General features: G+C 33.7%; 1 protein-coding gene across 5 annotated transcripts in view; it reads left to right on the top strand.

Annotated features, from left to right (window-relative positions):
- The window catches only part of LOC109832848 (GPI ethanolamine phosphate transferase 2), a 14,547-nt gene extending 6,833 nt beyond the window's left edge, over positions 1–7,714 (top strand). For all 5 annotated transcript variants that reach the window (XM_020400299.1, XM_020400300.1, XM_020400302.1 and 2 more), the window contains 8 exons: positions 1,971–2,114; positions 3,645–3,741; positions 4,041–4,272; positions 4,369–4,462; positions 4,571–5,581; positions 6,684–6,776; positions 6,862–7,145; positions 7,226–7,714. In XM_020400299.1, coding sequence (XP_020255888.1) covers positions 1,971–2,114; positions 3,645–3,741; positions 4,041–4,272; positions 4,369–4,462; positions 4,571–5,581; positions 6,684–6,776; positions 6,862–7,145; positions 7,226–7,367 — 2,097 coding nt within the window. In that variant the 3' untranslated portion in view covers positions 7,368–7,714. The remainder of the gene's footprint in view (positions 1–1,970; positions 2,115–3,644; positions 3,742–4,040; positions 4,273–4,368; positions 4,463–4,570; positions 5,582–6,683; positions 6,777–6,861; positions 7,146–7,225) is intronic.

Below are 11,463 nucleotides of genomic sequence, written 5' to 3'. Positions count from 1 at the left end.
CGTCAAGATGCGCCGCATTCATAGCCACGAACGCAGCTCAAATCAACAGCTGAACGCAGCTTCAACCGCTGAACGCAGCTCAAATCAGCCGCTGAACGCAGCTCAAATCAACAGCTGAACACAGCTTCAACCGTTGAACGCAGCTCAAATCAGCCACTGAACGCAGCTCTAATCGCTGTCAAACGCAACTTCCAACAAGATGCCAACGCAGCTTCCAGACACTGCGTTCAAGCTTCCAGACACTGCGTTTGAACGCAGAATTTACACCGGAACGCGGATTTTGCGGTTGATTCGTTCAAACACGAGCTGAACAGTTTCAAAACCGTTTCCCACGATCTGAGGGGATCACACACTGCGTTCAAGCTTCTAGACACTGCGTTTGGACACATAATTCATGCCAGAACGCGGGCCTGCGTTTGACTATTTCAAACACGAGCTGAACAGTTTCAAAACCGTTTCCCACGATCTGAGGGGATCACAACTCCACTCAGGAGTGATTTAAGGGGCGGTTACATCCCATTAGCCTCACTTAGGAGCGAATTAAGGAGGGGGTTACACCCCTTAATCCCCTATAAATAACTAAGAAATCAACTTAGTTCGAGGCTGGATTTTTCGGGCGGTCTGTTGGAACTTCTTGGCTAGTCAACAGGATCCTTAGAGCATTTCTGGAGCTTGGGAGATCTGCAACAAGAGCTTCTTCATCCTTGGCTTGAGAACCGATCGGTTGGAGCTTTGGAGATCGGCAATAAGATCTTCTTCATCCTTGGCTTATAACCGACTTTCGGTTAAATCAACTCTTTCATAGAGTTTCAAACTCGTTCAAAGTTCTCCACAACGTCAAATCGTGAGGGGAAGATCATGTTCTAGTGAAACAAGACGTCGGATCGTCAACGAGAAGCAAACTCGACGCGAGCATTCGAGGGAGGCATCTCATCGCCACCGTGAAGAACCCAGAATTAAACAAAGGGGAGAATCCAGATCATTCTCCTCTCTTTTGTAATCAGGAAATCCAATTGTAACTGAGATTAAAGGAATACAAATCAAATTTTCCTTTATTGTCTTTTTACTGCAAATTTTCCCACAAACAGGTAGTGAGGTGTCTCATTCTCATCCACTTATTCATTAGGGGGACCACATTCAACCCATGTGAATGTGGTCCCCCCATTTGAATGAGTGGAGGATAATATGCCACCTCACTACCAAGCATAAATTTTATGCTTGGTACCAAGCATACTCATATTCCTCATATATATATATATATATATATATATATATATATATATATATATATATATATATATATATATATATATATATATATATATATATATATATATATATATATATATATATATATATATATATATATATATATATATATATATATATATATATATATATATATATATATATGAGAAAAATGTAGGAACTTGGTATCAAGTATAAATTTTGTGTTTGGTAGTGAGGTTTCTCATTCTCATCTACTCTCCAACCCATGTGAATGTGGTCCCTCATTTGAATGAGTGGATGAGAATGAGCCAAAAACTCGTGCTTGGTATACACACACACACACTTTTACTTTTATTTTGCGAGCAAGCCACACGAATTAAATAGAAATTAACATTGACATGATAATTGAAATATGATTTAGGATATACTTCTAGTTTTGATTTTGAAATTTGTATGCTTTCCTGGAGATCTGTTGAGTTCTATACTGATTTTATCCATATCCATTTCCACATGGTGCAGAACAATGAACATCCAAAATACTTGGATGGTTATTTACCATGAAATGTATTATATTTTTAAAGCTTGGGGCTTAATTTTTTTCGATGTCATTGCTGTCCACAGCAAGGATATTGTGATTACTTTAGAAACATAGATTATTTGCTAGATAGCCTTGCTCTCCACATCCCTAATTTATGTACGGACTTTGAGCTGATCTAGTTTGTAATTTTTGTTCATGTTAGGTGCTAGTTAGTGACCATGGCATGACGGAGGGGGGAAATCATGGAGGATCCTCTTATGAAGAAACTGATTCCTTGGCTCTTTTTATTGGTGGAGACTCTACGAAGTTAGATTATGCACCCCATACACAAAATAAATCTTTTCAAGTAATTATCTTTGTCTCCGTATCTTATATGTTTATCCCATACATATAATAAAGCTTTTCAAGTAATTATCTGTCTTCTTTTTTTATATGTTGACATACAACATAGTGTGCCAGACTCTTGAGTCATTAGCTAAGGGTATTTTTGTAAATAAAATATCATGTGCATGACATACAACGACTTTTCAAATTAAGAAGTTACTGTTATTTCTCTGAGAAGTTAATCCTAGTACTGTAAAAGCATTTTGTTGAAAAATGCAAAACCCCTTTCTCGATCTCAATCTCGAGATTTAGCCTACTGTAAATGTCAATGAAGTACTTTCTTATTGTAGCTTCTGCTCAATTGACCAGTTAGTGTATGAAAATACATCTAATATTTTCTATAAGTTGATCTTTTGGCTTGCTAAGCTAGATTCTTTGATGGAATCAGTATATACTATTGCAAACAAGGTTTTAAATATCGGATGTTGAGTTCATGTCGGATGGCTGAAATCCATATCGGATAGCGAAAATCGGGGATATATCGGGGGACATTGACTAAATATCAGATTGCCATATCGGGTAGTGCGCATATGTATAATATCATGTCCTAAATGTAATCTAAGCATTCATAAATTCAATATAAGCATATTTTATAAATTCTATAGACTAAACATATAAAAAAGTAAATAATATATGGATTTGGGTTCATAAATTCTTTCTATCGGGTTCATAAGGAACCCTTAAACATAAGAACGAGTCAAACGAGTTTGGGTATTTATCACTAAACCCAAACCCGATAACAAAAAACAGATCTTAAAAAAAGTACCATATCGGTCGATTTTTCAAAGCTAAAAAATAGGCGGATATGCCCGATATGACCATGATATTTCCGATTTTGCCCTAAAAACCGATATATGAGTTAAAAACGTCCATGTCGTGTCGGTTAATCCCTCAAACCGATATGTCGCCGACATGTCGGACATGTCGGCCGATATTTAAAACCTTGATTGCAAAATATTAAAGACCTTGTGTCACATATAAAAATGCAGTGAACAAGTACCATACAACTTGCATGAATTGGTTGACTTTGAAACAAACTACTATTATAAATATTTTTCCATTTTCTAATATAGCTAATATTACATTTTCAGATGTATCTTTTAGTAAAGTTGTCCTTTTTTCATTTTATATCCTCTTAGCGGGAAGCTTATTTTTCCGCAAAAATAAATTATAGTAAAACAATAGAAAGAAGAAGAAGAATATAGGACTGTTTAGCAGCGCAAGCATTAAATGATAGTTGTACTTTGTGTTTCCAGAATCTGTGTGTTTATATATGCCCCTTTATCCCCAAGTATTTGATTAGTGAAATGCAGTAGAAGTATTCCTTGTGGAAAGTGCAGAGTGCAGTATTTAAAAACATGCAGATCTAATGCATTTTTGCCCTTTAATGCATTTAATTGTTTTTTTTTCAACATGAGCTGTAAATGGAAAATTGTAACCCTTATGACGTCATATATTTTTTTATGCCATTAACTTTAAGCTCATTGCCCAGGTTGACTTAGCTCCAACATTAGCCCTTCTTCTTGGTGTGCCAATTCCAACAAATAATATCGGAGTCTTGCTGATGGAAGCTTTTAGTTCTTTAACAGGTTGGCTTTTATTAATTGATTCCAGTATAAATGATTTCCTTGAAAAGAAATGCATGCTGCTCTGGAGGGGATCAGGAAATTCGAGAAAAGTGTAGTAGGTTGAAATTTTCCAAATGTTGCAAACATTAAGGCAAATTTGTGTTTATTTCTTCCTACTTGCATAATTAGTTGCTTATTGGTTTTTGTTCATCATCTTGCAAAACTTACATGTTAAGCAGAATTGTATTCTTTTTTTAATAGAATCACAGGATCAAATTTCGTTGCCTCGTAACAGATCAAATTTTGTTGCCTTCTAACAGATAAGCAAATGCTGCGGGCTCTGCAGTTAAATTCCTGGCAATTATTAAGACTATTGCAAGCACATTTACCCGGTTTCCTCTGCAGTAATTTGCTTTATAGGATCAGTGGCAAAACTGATTCTCAAGTTAATGGCATCACGAATAATACGCAGGAAAGATTATATTACTTATTCTCAAAAGCTTCTGCTGCACATAAGTTATGGGAACAACAGCAGCAAAGTTCCGACTATATGTAAGATCATGAACATGGCCTCAGGTCTAATGATCCATGCATAATTTTGTACTACAATGGTGTTTCATCTTTTCACAATGTTATATCCTTTTGCAGGATTAATAATACTGATGACTTCAAAGTTATCATCACATTATACTATGATTTTCTAAGAAGTGCGAGTGAGTGGCTATCGCACAAAGCAACTGATGTAATTTTCAATTTCTATCTTTGATGAATTTTCATGAACAAAAATGCTTAATCTTGTGTAGGCTTTGTTAAACTTTTGATTTAAGTAAAGAACTATGTACTTTTGCAGAAGCCTTTTAACTTGCTTCTATGTGGAGTTGCCATCATGGTCACCTCCTGCCTTCTACTGCTGAAATTGTTGTCTTGCGTGTTCAAAGAAGTTTTCTCAAGGCAAAAGCAAAGCCCTTCTCTGGTGAAAGAGTGCAGTGATAGCTGGCATTTGGATGAGCTATTCGTTGCTTTAGCAGTCTTGATCCATGCTATCAGTCTTAATTCAAGCTCCATGGTTGAAGAAGAGCAATACACATGGCACTTTTTAGTATCCACGCTGTATTTGATATTTCTCCTCACCGCAGTCCAGTCTCTCTTTAACAAAAGATCAGATGTTACCACCCGCGAATTTGCAGAGTTGAAAATTATGAAGGATTATCAACAGATATTATCTATCATTATTGTGCTCATTTGTGGAAGGCTTTTGAGAGGTTGGCATCAAGGTGGTGTGAACTGGGTTGATCTTCCTGATATCTCAAAATGGCTTGAGCAAGTTGGTGTTCCCTTTATTAAATCATTGCAGATATTCTCATTAATTTTTCTGATGGTCTTAGCTTCATATTTCATTGGTTTAATAAGGTCAAGGACAGTTTTAGTCGACTTAATCATTGTTGCTCTTCTTGCATCTGGATTATTGGTTTGTTTTCGTATTGTGGAAAATTGGAGCCAATCTGAGGTATCAGATAGTCACAGTTCCAATTCAGTAGCTCAGATATTTTATTTAATCACCAGTGTGACAGTAGCGATAACTGTATTGTCAGCACCTTGGATTCCGCCTGTTCAGTTAAAGATTCAACATGTGAAAGATTCTGATTCTCGTTCAAGCAATATATCGATTGATCCTATCCTGGTTGGTATAAATGATTCTATGTATCTTATTGGAATGGCATATGCTGCATCTTGGTGTCTTCTGCAGTTGCTTATACAGCAACCAATAAATTCGATTCCTGTACTACTGATTTTCTCACAACTGATTGCCAGCATAATCTATTTTTCAGCTGACAGATCATGTCACAGACAATGGGTTGAGGTCAGTACTGACATTATTTCTCCTTGTTTTATTATTTGTTAGTATTGATAACACTAGTAATCTGAAGGAACGGTTTCTATCTCTGTTGGATTTTCTTTTTATAATAGTATCATTGTTTTGCACTTGTTTTCCATGCGGTTTCAGTTTCATTGTTGCAGATTGACCCCCTGGGTTTTTTCTCTCTCTTGTATTTACCCTTGGTGAACTTTTGCTTGATATTTCCCCTGGGTGAAATTAGTGAGTCTGAGGGTAACAGGGTGAAAAAAAATTTAAATGATGGGTTTATTTGCAACAATGAAATGGCAGGGGTAGTAAGCTCAAAACAATGATACTACAGGCGGTCCATGTGCAAATAACCCTTATAATATGAGTATGGTAGTATGGTACACTTGCTAATTGTAGTTTTTCTAGATTATTTTGATAAGTCGATTTCCTTGTCGATGATGAGTGTCCTGCTGGAGTGAGAATCAGTTTTGACAACTTTAAATTTGCACATATATCGCATGACACATGTCACATCATGTTAGTCATATTGATAACCAAACTAGTATTGTGATATTTGTGATAAGAGATTGGTTTGTGAATATATTGCGTAAGCCTTGAAATTTACAGGACTGTAAGTGAAAATAAAGCTAGACGTTTTAAGGTATAAATTGCACATAGTCCCCCTCATCTATACCTTCACCTCAACTTATTTACTAGCACTTTGCCTCCCCCTTCCTCATAAGAAAGATGGGTGTTACGTGCAATTTGTCTTGCTAAAAATGGCATTTCAAGGGTGCTAAGTGCTAGTAAATGAGCTGAGACTTAAGAGGGGTTTAGTGCAACTGAAGTTACAGATGAGGGCGGTTATGTGCCATTTACCCTTTGTAAATTAAGAATGAAAATTGATGGTTGGATACATGATGGAAGCGGCACTGCATTTTACTAGCCTGTTCTATATCGTTGCAAACATACCCTTGTGATCACTTAGATACATAGAACTCTAATGCTCAATTTCTTGATTTTTACCCATTGACTTGCACTGGATGAAATATTTCTGCATCTGCTCTATTTGTATTGTAATTGTGTTTTCATGACTAACAGAAGGAATATTTGACAGGTTATTGCGATATACTTCTTGGGAATGGCAGGTCATTTTGGTTTAGGGAATAGCAATAGCTTAGCCACAATTGACGTTGCTGGAGCATATATAGTAAATACTCGATCTCCGTACACTTATTTGTTTCAAATTGTACTTTATATTCTGTCTAATTATCTCCCTCTTTCACTTTTATCAGGGTATCTCAAGCCACTCGACAATAGTTTCTGGCGTTCTGATGTTCTTTATTACATACGCATCTCCAATACTATCATTTCTCAGCATGGTCATGTACATATCTCTGAAGAATACGAGACATGTCTCCTCCACTAATTACTTAGATTTGGGTTGCATACTTCAAACTATGATAGGATTTCCATGTTTGCTTCCTCTGATCCTTAACTCAATTGTGTTAACCACATTCACCATCGTGTTGTTGCTTATGAGAGACCACTTGTTCATCTGGAGTGTCTTTTCACCAAAGTAAGCTAAAAAGTCTTTGTTCCAAAATATCTTTGCAATCAAATCAGCTTGACTTAAATTATTGTTCTATACGATTACAGGTACGTGTATACTTGCGCTACGACGCTAAGTGTGTACGTGGGCGTATTAATCATAGCGATGACTGGAGTTTACGTCTGTGCTGTCGTTTCATTTAGGGCGAAAGCCCTGCGTCTGAAAAACTGTATGAAAGATTCAAGTTGAAGATTATTATAACTTGTCGCTTCCTTAGGTAATGGAAAACGTTTTTTGTCTCGCGCTTTAACGCGCGAGCCAACTCGCGCAGAGACAAAGGGGTGGGACCCACTGTGCTAGTGGGGCCCACCCCTGTTTCTGTGCGAGTTGGCACAGTGGGTCCCACCCCTGTTTCTGTGCGAGTTGCCTCGCGCGTTAAAGCGCGAACCAAATAGCAGTGTTGTTAGGTAATATATAAATTTTGAGAGAAGAATGTGTTGTATCGCATCTCTTCCTTCTACAGGCCTGGTCTTTTTTCCCTTCTGTTGTAATTTTGATACGTTAATTCATGAAAATATCATTTTTGAGTGTACTCAGTGTCTGAAAGCTCGTCTTTATAGTAGTCGAGTAATAAAGGGTAGCAATTTGATTACTATAAACTTCTTACATCTTTGATGTGTTATACGTTTTAATATAAACTAGTGTGAACATCGTGCAAAGCACGGCATATTTTTTTCCTGTTACAATAATTTAGGTTTTAACTGATACAGTATTTTTTTTAATTGCTACAGTATCACGCCTCTGCTACAGTCTGTAGTGTGCTAAAGTAATATTTTTTTTAAAAAAAAAACTTGTCCAGTTATGTTTGCTATCGTAAATGTTACTGTAGCATTTTATGTAGCAAGAATAGTGAAACTTAGGTTCTCTCATTTATGTAGGGGAGTAGATTCCGAAAGTGCATGTTAAAATATCATTAGATTTAAGTTCTAGTTTACCTCAGTTCATATCATTATATGCCCATGTGAAATGCGGGTTCGAGACACCTAATATATATATATAACGGAAAATGATTTAAGGACCCAAAATATGGGACCAATGGAGAGGACATGTGATGTGTCTCCTCCCTATTGCATAATGAGTTGGCATGGCCAACTCATTATACAATAGGGAGGGGACACATCACCTGTCCCCTCTCTAGGTCCCATATTTTAGGTTCTCGTAGCAGCACTCATATATAACCAGTAGAGGAAGTTGATTTATGTGGGAGTTAATTTCGTTCCATCTGCAATGATAATTACTATATAATGACCAATATTAAATGCAGTAGATACGCTAATTAAAAAGTACAATCCTCTATTTTTTATTAGTTTTGTTTTTTTTAAATGGCTAAAAATCAAGAAAAACCACTTAACATTGGATGATTACCGGTAACTCCCCTTAACTTTAAAATATCGTACCCTTTAGTACTTCTCTTCATTTTTTTCATACTAGGATTTATGCACATGCAATGCACGCGATTAAATATTATGATTAAGTATTTTTGACTTATTTCTTTACTAAAATTTATTTCTTAGTTCCATTTTGATTGTTTTTCTCACTTATGTTTTTAAACTTTACTATTGTGATTATTATTTTTTTTAATGTGTTTGAATGGGCTACGCCAAATTTAAATTTTTTATATAATAATTGAATTGATAAGAAATAACTATAATCTAAAGCTAATTTGAATTTTCGTGTTATTTAGATCTGCATGAAACCAAGCTTAGCTTAAGAAGATATAATGTTATAAAAGTGAAAAACACTTGAAAAGATAATGTTATAAAAGAAGGATGAATAATTAAAGCCAATAAGACATTTTGATTAATTAAAAATGAGCTAGAATGAAACTAAGGAGAGTATAAAATTTGTTGCTAATCACTGATAGACTTTAGAAAAAAATTATAAAATAAAGATTAATACTAACTTTATTATACTTTTATATGATAAAAGCATCCACATAAGCATATAAAAAAATTAAAAGAGTTCATGAAAATCACTTCTAAAGATTTCTGGTTTTACTCAAAAATTTAAGTTGTTTTTAAAAATATTAAATAATTTAAATTTGTGTTGTATTTATAAAGAGTTTTGATGGAGATGTTTTTGTTTTAACAACTTGTTCTGAATAAGCCATGCATATTAGCTTTAAAAGTATAATATTTTTTCTTTATCGTGTTATATGGATGTTTGCTTGGTTTGCTTATCTATCTCTTATTTCTTCAATAAGTTGATATATTATTAACACAATTTACGATGACATGCATATCTTTCATACAAATTTGAGACATGTATAATTTTTTTTTTTAATATTTAGTGGCTTTTAATAAGAATTTTAGTTGTAAAATATGTTACCTTTATATTTAAAGATCTTGAACTCTGACAGTACTATTACATGCTTATCTTTGATCGTTATATTTAAAGATCTTGAACTCTGACAGTACTATTACATGCTTATCTTTGATCGTGTTCTTAAAAATTAATCTTTCGTTGGGACAGTACTATTACATGCTTATCTTTGATCGTGTTCTTAAAAATTAATCTTTCGTTGGTAGTCATATCCATAAATAAGGATACTTGCAGAGTCGTGCCACTATATAGAGAAAAGAAATTTTTAATTTTAATTTTTTTACTTATACTATGGTAACTAAGTATCATATGCATATTTTTATCCATTATAGTGATTTTTCTTATCTTATCTAGTTTATTATATCTCGCAATGTAGTTGATCAATGGCTTCATTTTAGTTTCTTTTGCAAGATTATTTATATGAAATTTTATATTAAGTTTATGATTCCTTTAGTATTTTTAGAATAAAGTATGAAAATTTATAAGTACTTACTAATTTTTCTTGTACTTTTCATGAATAATGTTTTTTTAATTAGGACATAATTGTTCAATATGTTCTTCAAGGAGAACTCGGTTAGTGCTTCTTTGCTTGATATGTTTTTTATCAATGTCAATTCAGGTGATTCATGAATGTTTCTGAATTTTGAGTTTATTTCCTTCTCTTCTCCATTTGAAATAAAAACATCTTAGTTCTTTTAAAGGATATCTCTGAACTTTCTGATAGTTTCTCCATACATAACTCCTTGTATTTTTTTTACTTTATAAATAAGTATTATTAATATTAGAGATAAATGTTGATACATTATAATTAATTAATGCTAACCTATCATATCTTAATGTAATAATATCAAATATTTTCTCTTTTCTTTGCCAAATTTTAACCTTTTTGTGATTTAAACTTTTGAGGGTGTACGTGTTTTACAATTTTTAAACTTTGATAGTATTTTATAAAAATTTAAAATTTTAAGTTGGGCGCTTATAATTTTTATGTTTCATGTATTGATGATAAGTTTTTAAATGTTAGAATATTTCTCGTAATTCTAAAAATTTGAAGATATTTTTATAATTACTAAAATTTTGAGTTGTTTTTTAAAAAAATTAAATTTTTAGCAATCTGCTGATATTTTCTAAATTTGATGTGTATCGGTTATAAGTTTTAAAATTTTAAAAATTTTTAATAATTTTTTACTTTTAAGAGAGTTTTTGTAATTTTTGTACCTTTAAGGTTATTTTTTTTTACTAATTTTAGATTTCTATGTGCCTAATGGTAATCCCTGAAATCCATCTATGTTGTTTCTAAGTTCTGAAATCTCTGAATTTTAGAATATTTTTTTTGTAATTTAAACATGGCTAAATGGCACTTATATGCCCTATTGTTTTGCTCTTGTAGTAGTTATATACCCTAAGTTAAAAAACATAGTAAAAAATACCCTGGGTTGGTAACTGTTTAAATTTAGCTAAAGGTGTTAAAAATACATGAAAGGACAATAATGCCCCTCCTTAAGAATTAACCCCCTAAAATTCCCCCCCCCCCCCCCCCCCAACATAGTGAAAGCACTTATTTTCTACTGTTACTCATATTAAAGAGGAGGAAGAAGTTGGAGGCCACGAAAAGAAGATGATGGTGAAAATAATCTAATTTGCAGGGTAGGGAGGGGGCTTGGGGGGTATGTAATACAGTAAATAATACAATAAATGAGGGTAAGAAGTATTCAAGTTGGTCAATAAATGAGGGTAAGAAGTATTCAAGTTGGTCATAGGTCCAGCACGTGGGAATATTCTAGAGAATATTCTCACAGCTGGTTAACAGAAGGTACCAACTTACAAATTTTTACAACTCAGGAAATTTTTTGCTATATTTTTTAACTTAGGGTATATAACTGCTTTAAGAGCAAAACACATAGGGTATATAAATGTAATTTAGCCTTTAAATTTTTGAGGTTATTTTTATAATTTTTAAAAT

The sequence above is a fragment of the Asparagus officinalis genome, chromosome 3 (assembly GCF_001876935.1).
Source record: "Asparagus officinalis chromosome 3, Aspof.V1, whole genome shotgun sequence".
NCBI classification, from domain to species: domain Eukaryota; kingdom Viridiplantae; phylum Streptophyta; class Magnoliopsida; order Asparagales; family Asparagaceae; genus Asparagus; species Asparagus officinalis.
Note: the sequence above shows the minus strand (reverse complement) of the source record. Positions and strands in the feature narration are given on the sequence as shown.